This window comes from Pseudophryne corroboree, chromosome 1 (genome assembly GCF_028390025.1).
Source record: "Pseudophryne corroboree isolate aPseCor3 chromosome 1, aPseCor3.hap2, whole genome shotgun sequence".
In the NCBI taxonomy this organism is placed as follows: Eukaryota; Metazoa; Chordata; class Amphibia; order Anura; family Myobatrachidae; genus Pseudophryne; species Pseudophryne corroboree.
Window position 1 is genome coordinate 576078640 of NC_086444.1, and position 20292 is coordinate 576098931.

The 20292-nt window shown below is 43.8% G+C and overlaps 1 protein-coding gene across 5 annotated transcripts in view; it reads left to right on the top strand.

Moving 5' to 3' along the window:
• LOC134899886 (prostaglandin reductase 1-like) overlaps nucleotides 1–20292 on the top strand; it is a 105883-nt gene that overhangs the window by 40583 nt on the left and 45008 nt on the right. For 4 of the 5 annotated variants that reach the window (XM_063914208.1, XM_063914206.1, XM_063914205.1 and 1 more), the window contains exons 3-4: nucleotides 11520–11565; nucleotides 12875–12934. In XM_063914208.1, coding sequence (XP_063770278.1) covers nucleotides 11520–11565; nucleotides 12875–12934 — 106 coding nt within the window. The remainder of the gene's footprint in view (nucleotides 1–11519; nucleotides 11566–12874; nucleotides 12935–20292) is intronic. The other variant, XM_063914209.1, reaches the window with a different exon arrangement.

Consider the following 20292-nt stretch of genomic DNA (forward strand, 5'->3'; position numbering starts at 1 on the left):
CACTTTTGTAACCAAATTCAAGACTGACAAGGCTGCTATTAAGGAGATATATTTGTTCTTCATCCGCTAGGGGACACTGGAGGCTAATGACAGTGGGGTATAGACAGGTGGATCACTGGAGCAGGCACTTTAAATTTATAAGTATGACTGGCTCCTCCCCCTCTATGCCCCCCCTCCAGACCAGTTTTAGAAATGTGCACGAGGGAGCCGGTCACTCTCTGTGCTTTCTCCAGCAGTTTTTTAATTGAAAGATATTTGAGGACAGCCAGACAGCACTGCCCCTGTCTGCCTGCGAAATTGTAGCTGCCGGGAGGAGAGCAGTCGCTACCTCTTGAGGCTGATGTCTGTGTCCCAGGCTGCAGAGACACCAGTCTCTGGGGTTATCCAAATGCAGCTGCTTGCAGCTTGCGTTATTGGTCCCCACCGCCATCATCCAGCACTGCAGCCTGTGAGTATTACCCGGCTCTATGACTAACAGGGAGTCAGGGAGAAGAATAGGGTGGAGACCAGGGTCATCTTAGCAGCCCACAGTGTGCAACATAGCCTAAGGGGATAACAGAGACCTCTCACAACAGGCAGACTGCAGTGCAAACTTATTACAGCAGCGCTAGCATATTTTTAAAAAAGGATGCCAAAAACTGCAGAGCAGAGGGGGCGGAGCTTAGCTCCGTGGGATCTTCAACTCTCAGGTTCCACAGCACTTCCTGTCTGACTTAGGACAGCACCTGCACATGGTTTCAGCCATTTTGCAGGTGCACATTGCTTTCCCGGGCTGCGATTGATTGCACTGTTCTCTACAGTAACAGCGCTGAAGCTCACTGCATCCAGCCTTCCCGGAGGTCGTGAGTCTTACTGTGGGGGCTAGTATTAGTGGGAGAGCATGGGCACATATATATTTCTATATGGCTGATATATATAGCAGGCAATGAAACAGCGGCACTCCAGGATTTGTAAAGTGAAGACATTTGTAATCAAAAGCGTTACATTACAGCCAACGTTTCAGGGCCCGTAGCCCCTTTCTCACACCTTGACAAAAGGCTTACGGCCCCGAAACATTTGCTGTAATGCGATGCTTTTGATTACAGATTTTTTCACTTTACAAATCCTGGAGTGCCGCTGTTTCATTGCCTGCTTTGTACTATTTTCTACTGCGGAGGGCACCCAGGTAATTACTTATTGTTCTGAGGGAGTGCCGGGCATCATGTTAGTTATATATATGTGAGTATAGATATATATATATATAAATATATGCAGGAGTGGATTTAAATGAACAACAGTTATGGCTGCAACCCCCCCCCCCCCCCACGCCCCCCCCCCCTCACCTGCACAATTTTATTATTTTTATTGCTTAGTTATAAGCCCCGATTTGAGGATAGAGCATACAGGGAATGGGGAAAAGGGATGTGTTCTGCACCAGCTAAATATTTGTAGTATTATCTATTTAGAAGAGGGAACCCCGACTAATGTCCATCACTCAGGATTGGTAATTGCTAACTGGACGTTCGAGGGTGCTACCAGAGACAAGTTCAGTTATGCAAAGAAAAAAGAAGGAGAAAAGAATGTCTTTGTTGGCGCACAGAAGATTATTAAAAATTAACCTTTAATAAATTCTTTAAAATTGTTGTCTAACCACGAAATAAGACACTACAATACATTTAGGTGATACAATTAACATAAATCGTGAATGAATTGATGAAAATCAAATTCAGAGCCCTGAAAAAGTCTAACAGAACGAAACACGTGTCGGCGGCGTTATGGCCGCTACCTGACCTTATCATGCTGATTATATAAAAGAATATATCTAATTATAAGTGATACCAATGTTTAATATTGTTATGTAATTCATGTACTGTAGATAAGAGATACTGGTTACTGCAGCAATAGGAGGATCTCTCTGGAAACTAAAAGAGGGATCCTAAAGTAACATCTATGTCCACTACTGCTGGCAGATATTAGTACTGTAGATAGGAGATATGGAGTACAGTGCACAATAATAATAGGAGGTTCCTTCTGAAAACTAATGAGATGCTTCATCAAGAACTATTTAAACTAACAAAGGGGGGCAGTGAACCAAACAGGAATAAAGAAATCTGCTCCCCCCAACACAGAGGTATTGTTTCTGCAGGCAAAGGGAATAGGAAGCATATTCTCAGCAACAGAAGATAATTCAGATCAAAACCAAATACAAATAGGCAGAGAGAAGAACATAGCTAGGAACAGAAAAAGTACAAACAAAACTCTAAAAGCTATGTGTGCAAATGCTAGGAGCTTAGGTAATAAAATCCCAGAACTAACTGCAATAATGACAAGGGATGATCTAGACATTGTGGCAATTACAGAGTCATGGTACAATGAAAATCATGACTGGGACATAGCTATACCGGGATATACTTTATTTAGGAAGGACAGAATTGGAAAAATCGGAGGTGGGGTAGCAATGTATGTAAAAAAAACCCATAAATACTACATTAATACAAAGTATTGAAGAAAAAACTGAGGCCCTTTGGGTGACCATAGAAACAGGGGAAAAGTTGATTATTCGTATTGGCGTGATATACAGGCCACCAGGTCAGGAAGAGGAACTCGACAAGAACCTATTGCAGGACATAACTAAAATGGCATTAAAAGGAGAGGTAATAATCATGGGAGACTTTAATCTTCCTGATGTAAACTGGGAGGTGTCTGTTGCTAGTTCCACTAGAAGTAGGGACATTTTTAATTCCCTTCAGGGAGCATCCCTCCACCAATTGGTGAGGGAGCCCACTCGGAAAGACGCAATATTAGACTTAATACTTACAAATGGAGACAGATTATCGGACGTAAAAGTGGGTGAAAACCTGGGATCCAGTGATCATCAAGCAGTATGGTTCAGCATTAAGACAGAGACTGACTCGTCCCATACAAAAACAAAGGTGTTGGATTTTAGGAAGGCTGATTTTGTAGGGATGGGAAAATGTGTAAGCGATTCTTTGGCAGAGTGGAGGAACTTGGAAGCAGTGCAGGAGAGGTGGGAAACATTTAAATGTGCAATATTGAAGGCAACAGACCTTTGTATCAAAACGGTTAGGAAAAACACAAGGAAAAGGAAGCCAGTGTGGTTTGCAAAAGAAGTAGCAAATATTGTGAGAGCAAAAAAGATAGCTTTTAGGAAATATAAGCAGACCCAAAACAATGAAGACAAAGAGATAGAAGGAGACTAAGAAGGTAATCAGATGTGCAAAGGCACAAGCTGAGGAGAAAATGGCCCAGTCAGTGGGTAAAGGAGGCATAACTTTTTTTAGGTATATAAGCGAAAGGAGATAAACAAAAGGCGGAATTATAAAACTAAAGACGGACACTGGGAGTCTTGTTGAAGGAGACAATTTAATAGCAGATCATCTTAATGATAATTTTTTCTCAGTATTTACTACTGAAAGAGAGGGGAAGGGGCCACAGTTAAGTTGCAGGGATATTCAGGAAAATGAAACAAGTACATTTACAGAGGAGAAGGTCCTAACAGAACTCTCAAAGCTGAAAGTGGACAAATCTATGGGGCCAGATGGGATACATCCAAGGATACTAAAAGAACTTAAAGAGGTGCTGGTAGCACCATTGACAGATTTATTCAACCAGTCATTAGCTACAGGAGTAATTTCCAGAGGACTGAAAAAGAGCAAATGTAGTCCCACTGCACAAAAGTGGAAGCAAGGAAGAGGCAAACCACTACAGACCAGTGAGTCTTGCATCAGTAGTAGGGAAATTGATGGAAACACTCTTAAAGGAAAGAGTTGTAGATTATCTCAAATCCGGCAATTTACAGGATCCCAAACAGCATGGATTCACTGGGGGGAGATCATGTCAAACAAATCTTATTGACTTTTTTGATTGTGTGACTAAAGTGATGGATAAAGGTGGATCCATGGATATAGCTTATCTAGACTTTAGTAAGGCTTTTGACACTGTTCCACATCGCAGACTGCTAAATAAACTTGAAAGTTTGGGATTGGATATTAGGATTATTGAATGGATAAGATCTTGGTTGAAGGATAGAAAACAGAGTTGTGGTAAATGGAGTGCATTCACAGGAGGGAAATGTTACCAGTGGAGTACCCCAGGGATCTGTACTTGGACCAGTGCTTTTTAATATCTATATTGGTGACATTGCAAATGGCATTAAAAGGAAAGTATGCCTTTTTGCAGATGACACAAAGGTATGCAACAGGGTAGACACACCAGGTGGGGTAAAACAAATGATTGAGGATCTAGGTAGACTAGAGGAATGGTCAAGAGTGTGGCAATTACAGTTTAATGCCAAAAAATGGAAAATCATGCACTTGGGTCTCAAAAATCCAAAAGCTAAATATAGTGTTAATGGCACTATACTGGAAACTACTGAGGAGGAAAGGGATCTAGGAGTCACTATTTCAGATGACTTAAAGGCAGGTAAGCAATGTAACAAGGCAATGAGGAAGGCTAGTCAGATGCTTGGCTGCATTGGGAGAGGAATCAGCAGCAGAAAGAAAGAAGTAATAATGCCACTGTATAGGTCATTGGTACGGCCTCATCTAGAATACTGTATTCAGTTCTGGAGGCCATATCTTCAAAAGGATATTAATACATTAGAAACTGTACAAAGGAGGGCAACTAAAATGGTGCATGGCCTATATCACAAAACATACCCAGAAAGACTAAGAAATCTCAATATGTATAGTTTGGAGCAGAGAAGGGAAAGGGGGGACATGATAGAAACTTTCAAATATATCAAGGGTTTTAACAAAGTCCAGGAGGGAAACTTTCTCCAAATGAAGAGAAGCAATAGGACACGAGGACATGCACTGAGACTGGAGGGGGGGAGGTTCAGGGGAAATTTGCAGAAAAATTATTTCGCAGAAAGGGTAGTGGACAAGTGGAATAGCCTCCCATCAGAGGTGGTAGAGGCTAAGACAGTAGAGCAATTTAAACATGCATGGGATAGACATAAGGATATCCTTACAAAAAAATAAGGATCAAATAAGGTTAGAGATAAAAATAATGTAAAAAAAAAAAAAGGGGCAGACTAGATGGGCCAAGTGGTTCTTATCTGCTGACAAATTCTATGTTTCTAGATATCAGGCATAGGCGTGCGCAGGGGGGGTGCCTGGTGCGCACAGGCACCCCCTAATGTCCGACAATCCGATCTTACATGCCTGATGCAGCGATCGCCGAGCAGGCTGATTACTGTCCCCTCTGCGCTGCACCCTATCAGGACTGCATTACTGACTGGACGCCTGGGTTAATCAAGGGTGCCACTGCCACCGGCTTTCAAACTCCCGGCTCCACCTCAATGTACAAAAACAGCGTGATGTGACATGATGACATCATGCTGCTCGCACGCCCACCCATCACACGCCCACTTCTCTCCTTCTATTCTATGCCAACGCCAGACAACGATGAAGAGCAGCATGCAGCCAGCGTTCCTCTTAGGAAGACAAATTCAATACTGGCAGGCGGTCGGCAGCAGCATTGACACGTAACGCATTTTTCCAGCAGCAGCAGTAACTAGTTTACGACTGTCAGTGAGTGACTGCAGCTTGCAGGGGAAAGAGAGGGGTAGCCAGACCAGGCTGAGGAGGAGCAGTTTAATTGCAGTAAGTGCCATCAGGGGTGTTTATTTGGTGCACACCACAACATCTGACAATGCATCTGCATTATTAGGATTGGTACAAGGGTGGATATTTTATATTACGCTGACCGTCAATAGATGGTGCTAGACACGCCCAAAAGGCGGTGCTAGACACACCCCTCCAACAGTGCACCCCCTAATAAAATGTGCTGCCAGTGGCAAACGCAGGATTTGCATGGGGGGGTTTCCAGAACTGGGCGGAGCCAATCACGGGGGTGCAGACTGAGGTGACCCAGTATATGCTGGGTTCGTAAAACTAGTGTGTGTGTGTATGTATGTATGTATGTATGTATGTATGTATGTATGTATGTATGTATGTATGTATATATATATATATATATATATATATATATATATATATATATATATATATATACACACACATACATATACATAGCATATTAAACATGCATACATATATATATATATATATGTACACACACATACAGTACACATATATATACACATGTGTGTATATATATATATATATCGTGTGTGTGTTTATATGTATGTATGTATATACGGGATCCGGTCTGAAGATCGACAGTGTCTAGGTCGACAATGTTTAGGTCGACCACTATAGGTCGACAGTCACTAGGTCGACATGGATAGAAGGTCGACAGGGTTTCTAGGTCGACATGTGCTAGGTAGACAGGTCTAAAGGTCGACATGAGTTTTTCACATTTTTTTCTTTTTTTGATTTTTTTCATACTTAACGATCCACGTGGACTACGATTGGAATGGTAAAGTGTGCCGAGCGAAGCGGTAGCGGAGCGAAGGCACCATGCCCGAAGCATGGCGAGCAAAGCGAGCCATGCGAGGGGATGCGGTGCACTAATTTGGGATCCGGTCACTCTACGAAGAAAACGACACCAAAAAAAAAAATCCTCATGTCGACCTTTAGACCTGTTGACCTAGCACATGTCGACCTAGAAACCCTGTCGACCTTCCATCCATGTCGACCTAGTGACTGTCGACCTATAGTGGTCGACCTAAACATTGTCGACCTAGACACTGTCGATTTGATGAACCACACCCGTATATACATGTGTATATATGTATGCACATGGATATATATGTACTATAATTAAAATAAAGTAAACTTTAATTGCACTTACAAGTGCCACCAGGAAGACAGCAGGCTGCAGAGGACGCTAGACAGCCATTAATAATACTCATGCAGCTAAAAAAAAAAGATATATATATATTTTTTTTTTTAGTGGAGCGGGGTTTCTGGGTGCTCAGAAACCCCCCCCCCCCCCTGGGTGCGCCACTGGCTGCGCACGCCTATGATATCAGGCTAGCACTAGTTAAATCCAAAGTTACTACACAATGGCCACATGATTGAATATGGATTGACATAGTAACAGGGGGATCTCTCTGGGCACATTTGGAGATCTGACTAGCATAAGATCCACTGGAGGCTATACTAACCTAATCAGCAAAAATTTACACTGTGCTTTCAAGTCTTTTTCCTAAATCATTTATAAATATGTTAAACAATAGTGACCATAGCACAGAACCCAGCTGTGTTCCACTAATTACTTTAGCCCAGGTGGAAAACATCCCATTAACCACCACTCGCTGTTTCCGGTTATCCAGCCATTAACTCACCCATGTACAAATAGTGGGGGTCATTCCGACCCGTTCGCACGCAGCGGTTCTTCGCTGCGGTGCGAACGGGTCTGGAATGCGCATTGTGCACGTGCTTCGTGGCTACGACACTGGTTACGAAAAAAGCGGTCTCAGCGGCCCCCGCAAGAAGATTGACAGAAGGAAGGCGTTCCGGGGCGTCACCTGTCCGTTGGCGGCCGTTTTCGGGGAGTGGTAAAGAAAACGCAGGCGTGTCCAGGAGAACGGAGGGCGGATGTCTGACGTCAAAGCCGGCCCCATCATCGCTGAGATTGTCGCACAGGGTAAGTATGTCCAGGGCTGGTCTTCTTTTACACAAAACTTTTTTAGCTAAGCAGGGCACAAGCGTTCGCAGCCCTGCTAAGCTAAAATACACTCCCCCCATAGGCGTGGATTAGTTGATCGCACCAGCAGCAAAAAGTTGCTGGCTGCGATCAACTCTGAATGACCACCAGTGATTCCTATACCAAGCTCCCTTAATTTGAAAATCAGCCTCCTGTGAGGCACTGTTTCGAAAGCTTTTGCAAAATCCAGATAGACCACATCTACTGCCATTGGCGTTTCTATAATGGGTGCAGTGTGTGCGAGGCACACAGGCCCCCAGGTCCAGGGGGGCCCACCCCGCACACACTGCACCCATTTGCTTAATACTTACCTCTCTGAAGTCCCCCGTCGAAGCCATCCCTTTTTCGGCAGCGCAATAGAGTTTGAACACTAGGGGGAACAAACTCTGTTGCGCCTGCTGAAAACCCCAGAAAGATGGCATGGCGGCCAATTTTCCAGAGTTTTGCGCATGCGCAGTAGCAAAATCTTTGGGAAAATGGCCACCGTGCCGTGTTCCCAGAGGTTTGCGCATGCGCAATAGAGTCTGGTCTCAGACTCTATTGCCGCTGTGGAGAAGAATGGCACTGCCGGGGGACCCATGAGAGGTAAGTATTAAATGCTGTGTCTCGGTCAGAGAGGAGGGGGCCCCTGAAGCAGAAGGCTGCACACGGGCCTCCTCATCTCTTAAAACGCCCCTGTCTACTGCGTTACTTTGGTCAAGATTGTTGCTTACTTTCTCATAGAAGCAAATCAAATTAGTTTGACATGACCTATTTCTCACAAAGCCATGCTGGTTCTTATTAATAGCATAGGAGTTCTCCAGGTACTCCTGTATGCTATCCCTTTGTCATGACTGTGGTTTTTGTGAACCCGGCGTGTATGTGAAGTCCGTGCGGGTAACAGGAGGACTATGTGTATATTTGGCTGGTCTGTGGGTATCAGTGAGATGAAGTAGTGAGGAGCAATCCCTGACCGGGGATCGAACCCGGGCCTCGGCAGAAGGAGCCGTATCCTGACCACTGGATCACCAAGGACTTGGTGTTGATAGCAGGATGGTGACTGTATTGGTGAGAACGAACTAGATATACTGTCACAGGAGTAGGTGTTTGTGTACTTAATGTTACTATGAAACAGGTTCTGGAGTTACGCAGATCTGGGGGAAGAGCTGAAGATGTTGAACTGGACTAGTTACCGGTGAGACTGGAACTGGGCTGGTTTTTGGCGAGACTGAGCACCGGGCTGGTTACCGGTGAGACTGAGAACCGCACTGTGAACCGGGCTGGGTACTGGTAGAACTGGAAACGCAACTGTATGTGGAACAATGACTGTGACTTTAAGACGAGGCTGAAGATGAACTGAAGACTGTGTCTTTAAGACGAAACTGAAGAATACGGCAGCTGTCTTTAAGACAAGACTGAAGAATGCTGTGGTTTTAAGACGAGACTGAAGAATACTGTGGCTTTAAGACGAGACTGAAGAATACTGCAGCTGTGTCTTTAAGAATAGACTGATACTGGATATAACTGGTAACACAAATGTACTCCAGACTGGGTAGCGAAAGAGCAAAGTTTTACAGGAACAAAAGTAAAAGTGTTACCTTTTTAGGGAGCTCAGCTACAAAGCTCACACACAGCTGTGTGACACAAGGAACTGGCAGATTCTGTAGTACAAGTCTCTTTACTTACACTTCCTGGTCCTTGGTTATTGGTGAACAGAGTCAGGTGATTCAGAGAGTCTCAGGCTGGCACAGGATTGGATAGCTCCAGGTCAGGTGATCAGACCCTGTCATGTCAGTACTTCAGGTTAGGCTCCGATGTGGAGTAAGGCCTAGCAGGCCGGAAAAAAAACACTGAAGCCTGAATTTCTGCAATTGAACAGAGGATGCTGACTTTCAGGCCTAAACTCCATAATTAACATAGTGAAGAATCAAAATGCTGCACACAGCTGATAACTTGGAGGAATTCCTACTCAGGTGGCTAATCAAGGTAATCAAACACAGATTTGCAGTCTTCCTGGTGAGCTGAACAGATGCAAGTTACAGGATACGCAGAGGTAAGCCCCAGATTTTGAGAAATACAGTCAGGATTGTGACACCCTTAGTATACTTTCCAAAAGTTTTCCCACTATTGATGTCAGACTAACTGGTCTTTAGTTACCAGGATGAAGTTTTATACCCTTTTTAAATATTGGGACTACCTCTGCTATATGCCAGTCCTTTGGTACCATGCCTCATGTAATTGAATCAGTGAAAATCAGATACAGTGGCCTTGCTATTTCTGCGTTTAGCTCCATCAGAACCCTAGGATGCAGTCCATGTGGACCAAGGGATTTATTAGCCTTTTATTTTATTTTTTTATCGCTCACGGACTACTTCCTCAGACAGATAAGTATTAAGCATTGGGCCTTTATCATTACTTTTATTAGTGTTACTCACTAATCCCACCATCTGGTCCTCTCTAGTAAACACTGATGAAAAAAATGTGTTACATTTTTCAGCTTTTTCAGTCCCATTTCACTTTTTAATGTTCTTATATTCTCTTTTTTTTTTTTAGCCTCTTACCATTTATATGCTTAAATATTTTTTTTAGGGTTCGTTTTACTCTCCTTAGCAATTTGCTTTTCGTTTTCTATTTTAGCTGCTCTGATTTCCTTTTTGCATTTTTTTGTTACATTCCTTGTAGTACTGGAATAACTCCTCCTTCCCAACTGATTCAAAAGCTATGAATGCTCGCCTCTTTTTATCCATTTCTTCCTTTAGCATTTTGTTTAGCCACATTGGTTTTAATTTAATACTCTTATTTTTACTGCCCATGGTGATGCACTTATGAGTGTGTTTGTCTAGCAATATTTTAAAAACATCCCACATTTCTGCAGTGTTCTTTCCTTGACACAAAGTTTCCCAATCTATCTCCTTTAGTGTGTGTTTCAGCATGTAAAAATTAGCTTTTTTAAATTTAAGGGTCTTAGTTGAACCCTTAGGATGCTGCTTTTGAAAACTAATGTCGAATGTGATCATATTATGATCACTCTTACCAAAGGTCTCGCCTACTGTGGTATTTGCTATTATCTCCACGTTGTTAGTTAGTACTAGGTCCAGTATAGTCCTTACTCTGGTTGGTTCTTTAACTATTTGCTACAAGTAGTTATCTTTTAGCATATTTAAGAAAATGTTACCCCTAGCTGTATCACATGATTCGCTGGCCCAATTTATATCTGGATAATTAAAATCCCCAATGATTAGAACCTCCCCCATGACCTTCCCCCATCCTGTAGCCTTATGAAAGTGCATCATGGCCACAGGAGGTAAGGTGCCGTCCACTTTTCTGCTACATATGGGATCATAGTAGCAAGCAGTTACTCATCCCACATAATGGTTACAACACGCCTGCATTTTTACGATATTTCCCCGTTACCTCTCCCAAAAGGTACTTGACTGTCAATTACTGTGAATAAATCCTTTCTGTGACCGCCATCGTAAGCCCATTGCGGCACATGCACAATGGAACTTAAATACAGTACAGACCGCTGATAAATGCTCAAGTGCGAAAAAAATTGTGTTTGTGTATATCTGTGAATCATTTGGAATGTCCAGGAGACTAACAAAATTGGTGGAATTCCTCTGCACTCCTAGGAGAGTAGACAGATTCCCAGATCCTGACCATTTTCTCTGTGAAGTGGACAGTGGAATCTAATCATCAAGGTTTCGGTACTGCAAATCATGCCTTGTCTCTCATACCTACCAATTCTAAACCCCAAAGGTGACTTTGTTGGCTAGTATGCATGAAAATGGTAATGGTTACATTAACATGCTAAATTAGTTTTGTGCGTAAACATAACTGTTCTGAAAACAGAGGAAATTATTGCTTTAGCTCCATAAGTCTGAACAATGTCTGATAAAGAGTCTTTTTATATCTGTTTTCAGAAGTGTTACTGGAATCAGTCTTTCTGAGTGTGGACCCATACATGAGGTAAATATTGGTAATAATAATAATAATAATTATATATATATATATGTGTGTGTGTGTGTGTGTGTGTGTGTGTGTGTGTGTGTGTGTGTATATATGTGTATATATATATATATATATATATATATATATATATATATATATATATATACACACACACACACACATACACGTCTCTGCCCCCCCCCCCCCCCCCCCCATCTGTATCTCTCACTTCCATTACCCTCTCCCTCCATCTCTCCCACCTCTGTCTCCCGCTGTCCCTGTCTCATCTATGTAAAGCCTTTCTCATCTTGGTATCCTATCTCCATGGGGGAGGTGAGTGGGAGAGGGGTAGGGTGGGGTGGCTCTGGGTGCTGACAGGTTACAGACCTCCATTCTGCTGTCTTTACTCTAGGGATGGCGGTTGACCATCGATATTTTGCCACCGATGATTGACAGTTTCGGTGGAAATCCAATGTTTTATTATTTTTAAGTTGGTACAGGGTCACAATGCTTTGCTCCACCTCCAAATGCAGGGATGTTCATCGATGGTGCAAACATTCAGTGATTTCCTGTCGATAGTTTCTTTAGATCGATGTACTAAATGATTAAAAGGGTGTGTGACCATACCTATCTGCAGCTCCGTATAGAGCTCAATAAGGAGCTTTGCACTTAAGGATATTCATCGCAAGGTAACCTTCAATGGTTATTTGATGTACATGTACAGTTTACACTAAAAAATTTGCGTCTACACAAAGGTTCTGAGCTGCAGACATCTTGTGAAGATGATATCAAAAAGAGGCAAGCAATAGTTAGCAATCATCACAGAGTGGGGCACTGGAGCAAGCACACGGATAGAGAGGGACAAGGACATGGTAGGATCTTCTGTGGCTGCGCAGAGAGGTGCCAAATGGGACTTCAGGGCACATTGTACTTACCTCCGTCCCCCAGGACTTCACCGCACAGGGTAATGCCAGCTTTTTCTGGCGTTACCCTGTAGAAGCCTATGGGGCTTCTTCTTCCGCAATGCAATTTGGAGAGGGTTTCGTCAAGCAACCCTCCCAGCATCCCCTGCGGCCGCCGCTTTTACAGTATGTGCATGCTCAGATGGAAGTCCAGCAGCCAAAGTGCATCACAAAGGACAACTCTTATCAGGAGAGCTGTCTGTTGTGATACTAATCGCATATTTAGTATATATGAAATTAGTATCAATGCGGTGAGTGGTTGCAGGTTACAGAACAAACCAGCTTTGGCTCCAATTACTGGTTTATCCTCAACATTGTGACTTTGCTGTATTTATGGTTAACCCATTGTGTTTTATATCTCACAGACCATACAGTATACGAATGATGAAAGAAGGGGATGTTATGATAGGAACCCAAGTTGCCAGGTAACATATTACATCTGTTAAATTACCTGATAAGCGCAATTAAAATGGCTGATAATTTGTATATAAAACACCAACTGGTTTTACAATGCAAATATGTCCTAATATACCCTTTGAATGTTCAGCTACTGGAACAGACTATTAATCAGGGATCTGATGCAGAGTTGCAGACATACTGTATGCAAAGTTGCAACTATCTGAAGATTTGTGCAAGATGGGAGTAGTAGCATATGCGACAGGTTTACATTAGGCTTATGTTATATACAGTACATCTACTGTATAACCCCTTTGTTTTTAACAATTTGCTTTGCAAGTACACACTCACATCTAGGGGTCTGGTCATGAACCAGTGAAAAGTGTGGAGAAGTGAACCAATGGAGAAGTTGACCATGGCGATCAGTTAGCATTTATGTAACATTTATCAAGTGCACTCTAAAAAATTATACATAGCAACTGATTGGTTGCCATGGGCAACTTCTCCACTGGCTCACTTCTCCACTCTTTTCACTGCTTCAGGAATAGACCATTTAGGCTTCAGTACAACTCAGAAAAACCTCTCTTCTATCGGGAATGCTTGGGGGGAAAAATACTAATACAGAAAAGCATAATATGTGCATAAGCAAAGAAACATCTGCATTAAAAGTCTTTTAAAAAAAGACATCTTAAACTGACATGTTAATCCTTTTCTTCTTGACGCAATGAAATATAACATGAATGTTTCCTTTAAACCGGTTGAAAAAGTAGTTTCTGTATGTTTGTAAAAGTTTTTTGAGCTCGACTGCGTGTGCTAATGCCATCACAGTGACCACCATTTAACGCAGAGAGCATTTCAGTGACTGCCGTATAATACAGGTAGCATTCTAGCGCCCACCATACAATACAGAGCGCATACTAGTGACTGTAATACACTACAGAGAGCAACCTAGTGACCAATATACAATTAAGGGGGTCATTCTGAGTTGATCGCTTGCTAGCTACTTTTTGCAGCGCTGCGATTAGTTAGTCGCCGCCTATGAGGGAGTGTATTTTCGCTTTGCAAGTGTGCGAACTTACTCAGCCACTGCGATCACTTCAGCCTGTCCGGTACCAGAAATTGACGTCAGACACCCGCCCTGCAAACGCTTGGACACGCCTGCGTTTTTCTAACCACTCCCTGAAAACGGTCAGTTGACACCCACAAACGCCTTCTTCCTGTCAATCTTCTTTTGATCGGCTGTGCGAATGGATTCTTCATTAAATCCATTGCCCTGCACGATCCGCTTTGTACCCGTACCACGCGCCTGCGCATTGCGGTGCATAGGCATGCGCAGTTTTGCCGAGTTTTGACCTGATCACAGCGCTGCAAAAAATAGCTAGCATGCGATCAATTCAGAATGACCCCCAAAGAGAGCAGCCCAGTGACTGCCGTACATTACACAGAACTCTCCAGTGACTTCCTTAAAAAAGTACAACATCCTAGTGACCACCGTGCAATACAGAAACCACCTCAGTGGAGGTCTTCCAATACAGACATCATCCTAGCGCCTGCTGAACACTACAGATAGCAATCTAGTAATCAATATACAACACAAAGAGAAGGCTGGTAATTTATATACAACACAAAGAATGCAATTTCCACCTTTTTTCTTCTTCTTTTTTTTCCCTTTAAAACAGTGGTTTGCTTTGGGGCCTGGGCAAATACTCCACTTTATATCTCTCCAAGGCTTGATACATCTCCCCTATAGTGACAAACATTTTACTTTGTGAACCTATCAACTGCAGATTGTCTTGCTAGGTTCCAATCAGCTTACCCTGACCAAAATGCAGAACTGATTACAGGAAGTATTAGGGGCCAGTGGGTAATCATATGTCTGCTTATTATATTTGGCAAACTCAGTGTGTCTGTAGGGCCGGCGACAGGGTGGGGTGGGTCAAAGGGTACTCCAGTACCGGGCCCCAAGGATCAGAGAGGCACCAAGGATATGCCACTTACTGCCCGGCAGGAATGTGAGCCATCTTGTCCAAATAGAGCGTGAGCTGTAGGCGGTGTTGCCACAGCCTCTGGGTGACAGGAGCCTCTTACACATACTGACTGTGCAGAGTGAGTGTGCACCCGCTCTTCAGGGTCCAGCTCTGTTGCAGGCACTTATGGGACATGGCAGCAGCTCCACTGGCCAGGATTCCTGTGCCCTGCGCCGGCCTCTTCTGGTGGGGTGTGAGGGCCACATGGTACCTGCTGTGCAGTGTACTGGGGAACGCAGTGCAGGTGAGTATCTTGTGACTTGGTGAGGGGATACAGGGCTTTGGGTTGGGGTAGGGGAGCTGGGAATGCAGCATGGAGTCACTGGGGAGAGACAGACTGCGGTGTGTGGGAGGGAGGAGAGATATACATATATACTGTGTGTGTGTGTATGAATGCGTATGTAATAAATATATATGTGTGTGTGTGTGTGTGTGTGTGTGTGTGTGTATATATATATATATACATATATATATATATATATATATATATATATAATGTATTACACTGCTCAAAAAAATCAAGGGAACACTTAAACAGCACATCCTAGATCTAAATGAATGAAATATTCTTATTAAATACTTTGTTCTTTAGATAGTTGAATGTGCTGACAACAAAATCACACACAAATTATCAATGGAAATCAAATTTATTAACCCATGGAGGTCTGGATTTGGAGTCACACTCAAAATTAAAGTGGAAAAACACACTACAGGCTGATCCAACTTTGATGTAATGTCTTTACAACAAGTCAAAATGAGGCTCAGTAGTGTGTGTGGCCTCCACGTGCCTGAATGACCTCCCTACAACGCCTGGGCATGCTCCTGATGAGGTGGCGGATGGTCTCTTGAGGGTTCTCCTCCCAGACCTGGACTAAAGCATCCGCCAACTCCTGGACAGTCTGTGGTGCAACGTGGCGTTGGTGGATGGAGCGAGACATGATGTCCCAGATGTGCACAATTGGATTCAGGTCTGGGGAACGGGCGGGCCAGTCCATAGCATCAATGCCTTCGTCTTCAGGAACTGCTGACACACTCCAGCCACATGAGGTCTAGCATTGTCTTGCATTAGGAGGAACCCAGGGCCAACCGCACCAGCATATGGTCTCACAAGCAGAGGCAGAACTCTGGAAGGCAACGGAGTCATCTGCCGCCGGGCTTTTGCTCTGAAGGGGGGCTCTTCTCCCCCCATTCTGTGACACCATTGAAGTAAGTTAATTGATGGCTGCCGCTATCTTTTCACTATATGAAGTTACTTCTCTGACAATTACACATAACTTCATATAGATACAATTCTCATGCTTCCTGTACTGGAGCAAATAGCTCAATCAGTAAAGTGTCTGCTGTCAGTGGGTTCTAATCCTGGGTATCACTGCTAAGAAATGTGTGATTTAAAATAAAAGACAATGAAATGTATATATACAGTATATAAAACAAAATTCAGAACACTACATACATACATACATACATACATACATACATACATACATACATACATACATAATATATTTATCTAAATATAGGGGGGGGGCAACTGGTATGAACTTGCCTCCGGGCAACTGTGACGAACTTACGCCACTGCTCACAAGGGGTCTGAGGATCTCATCTCGGTACCTAATGGCAGTCGGGCTACCTCTGGCGAGCACATGGAGGGCTGTGCGGCCCCCCAAAGAAATGCCAGCCCACACCATTTCTGACTCACTGCGAAACCGGTCATGCTGGAGGATGTTGCAGGCAGCAGAACGTTCTCCTTGGCGTCTCCAGACTCTGTCACGTCTGTCACATGTGCTCAGTGAGAACCTGCTTTCATCTGTGAAGAGCACAGGGCACCAGTTGCGAATTTGCCAATCTTGGTGTTCTCTGGCAAATGCCAAACGTCCTGCACGGTGTTGGGCTGTAAGCACAACCCCCACCTGTGGACTTCGGGCTCTCATACCACCCTCATGGAGTCTGTTTCTGATCGTTTGAGTAGACACATGCACATTTGTGGCTTGCTGGAGGTCATTTTTCAGGGCTCTGGCAGTGCTCCTCCTGTTCCTCCTTGCACAAAGGCGGAGGTAGTGGTCCTGCTGCTGGGTTGTTGCCCTCCTACGGCCTCCTCCACGTCTCCTGATGTACTGGCCTGTCTCCTGGTAGCGCCTCCATGCTCTGGACACTACGCTGGCAGACACAACAAACCTTCTTGCCACAGCTCGCATTGATGAGCTGCACTACCTGAGCCACTTGTGTGGGTTGTAGACTCCGTCTCATGCTACCACTAGAGTGAAAGCACCGCCAGCTTTCAAAAGTGACCAAAACATCAGCCAGAAAGCATAGGAGCTGAGAAGTGGTCTGTGGCCACCACCTGCAGAACAACTCCTTTATTGGGGGTGTCTTGCTAATTGCCTATAATTTCCACTTGTTGTCTATTCCATTTGCACAACAGCATGTGAAATTGATTGTCAATCAGTGTTGCTTCCTAAGTGGACAGTTTGATTTCACAGAAGTGTGATTGACTTGGAGTTACATTGTGTTGTTTAAGTGTTCCCTTCATTTTTTTGAGCAGTGTATATATTTTGCTATCCTACTGTTCCATACAGTCACATCACACTACAAGGAAAACCACTAGCAGCCGCTTTCAGGGCTAACAGACTGCTATGGATAATGTCTAATAGAGCGTACTACCTTATCAGACATGGATGCAATGTTTAACCAATAAGTGTGTTCAAAATATATCAGATTGATATATATGTAGAGTATTCAAGGTCTTCATATAAGGTATACTGTATATTACCTTTGATTTGTTACCTCTATATCGTTTTACTCTGACTCTCTCATTTGGAACTGCAATCTGAGTATCTCTGCAATGCTGTCACAGTACGGGGAAAGCCAGCTGTGTTGTACAAAAAGCAGAAGTGTCTCAGTATTCTTCTTTCATCCAGGATTATGCACTCGCCTCCCTCTCATCAGCGGCTCCAATGCTTACAAAGCTTCTGACAGTAGAAGTGGTGAGGCTTAATACCAACCCTGGTACTATGTTTCCCTCCCCTTCTATTTCTCTCACCACTACATCTGAGGTTGGAAATTGAATATACCAGTATGTAGATATGTGCTCATTTCGTAATACTGATTAATACTTAATACTGAGTAATACTTCCTGTTTCCATCTGGTTATTGGGTTAAAAAAGTATTGTACAAGCTATTATGTGGATACAGCATGTGATCTCACACACACACACAGTTATTTTTTGCTTTAGTAGCCTACATCATTGGTATGTGGTTTATATGCCGCCCGTCGGAATCCCAACCCCAGCCCCGTATTCTTACTGTGGTCCACGCTACCACCCGAGTGGGAATATAACATGTGGTGGGCCCGATGTGTGGTTAGCACAGCGAGCCCATGAAGGGACTCGCTGTGCTCCCTGCCGGTATGCCGACAGCCGGCAACCTGACAGGCGGTATATCATGTGTATTCCACTTCATTAGGTTGTTCATATGCATTTATACCACTGAAAACACAGAAGAATTGTTTAAATGAATTTATGTGCACAGATCCTATATGTACGCTAACAAATCTGTCTTCTCGTACATACCTGGATTAGTGAGTGAATAAACTCTGTACGTGGGATCTGTTCAATTTGTTGGCTGTCGGGATCCCGGTGGTCAGGATACGGACGCTGGAATCCCGCAAGCCGGAAATGCTGCCAGCCAGAATCCCATCAAAACAGGACTATTCCACGACACCCAGAGTGGGAATATATCCTGTAGCGAGCCACCGAGCCCGCAGCATGGCAAGCGCAGCGAGCCAGCAAGAGGACTCTTTGTGCTCGCCCTGCTGCTGGCATTCTGACGGGCGGGATTCCGCTGTCGGCATATGGGCAGTCGGCATCGCGCCCGCCGGTAAATTGTATGTATTCCCTGTACGTCCATATCAGAGCTCATTAAGGTCTGATTTCTCCATTCATATGCTAAGAACTGCTCTATGCATGGATTCTGCCCATGTAAGGTATGCACACATTAGCGTGTTGAGGTAAGGGCGGTACACATGTAGCGCTTTTTACTTCATTTCTAAGTAATCGGACTAGATTGCTTAGAAATGAAGCACACATTGCTGCGTGTGTAGGGTGCCGGCGACAGTAATGCGCAGTCCCGCGTGTCGCTATCGCCGGCTCTAGATTTGGCATGCATGCATGCCAAATCTAGTCAGATTAATCACTTTACCGCTGTGTGAAGTGTGCGCCCCCGCCTCCGCTCACCACACATCACGCTGTATGCTGAGCGGTAGGAGAGATGTGTGCAGAGCGTTCTGTGTACCGCCCTTTAACCTTTTGTTATCGTAGAACAATTATCAAGTAGAGATTATAGTACCGTGTTGATCTCGGAATACAGCAACTTCCGTGCCTGATTACACCCCTTGAGGCAATTTAACCTATAACATTACCTGTTTAAGGATATACAAGGGTGCTTTCTCTTTATATTTTTGCCTGATGCATTTTGCATCTTTATTGCATATGATCACGATTCATTGAAATGTGTTTTAATAATGTGTATTTGTTGAATGCTAATTTTAAGGATATCTAATAGAACTTGTGTGTGTGTGTGTGTGTGTGTGTGTGTGTGTGTGTGTATATATTATACATTTTTTAATTAAGAGTGCCCAGTAAGACATTTTTTGTCCCTGTTATTGCTCTTGCAAAATTTGCTCATTGTATTATTAGAAAATTTCTGGGAGTACCACTAATCAAGCACAGCCGTAATTTATAGTTGACAGGCCACCATCTTGGTTTATTCACACAGATATGTATATTCACTCCTACACTTGTGCAGACTCAGGGTGTTAGTCAAGTTTGTTAGCAAATCAAAAAAGTACACTAATGGGCAAAACCATGTGCACTGCAGGTGGGGCAGATGTAAATGTGCAGAGAGAGTTAGATTTGGGTGGATTATATTGTTTCTGTGCAGGGTAAATACTGGCTGCTTTATTTTTACACTGCAATTTAGATTTCAGTTTGAACACACCACACCCAAATCTAATGGCCAGCACTAATGGGAAGATTTCCCCAGAGATGTGTGCTGAGCGATCTATCAGTGACCGTTCAGCACACATCTCTCCCCCTGCTGAGCACAGCGCGATGTGTGCTGAGCGAGGGGGGGCGGGCGGGCACTCATTTTACCCAGCGGTGAAATGAGTGACCTGCTAAATTGTGCCTGCATGCAGGCCAATCTAGCACCAGCGATAGCGATGCGCAGGCTATCGCTGTAAGGGATACACACGGCGAGATCCATGCTTAACTCAGATTTCTTAGAATTTAAGCACTGATCTCTCCGTGTGTACCCTCCTTAACTCTCTCTGCACATATTACATCTGTCCCACCTGCAGTGCA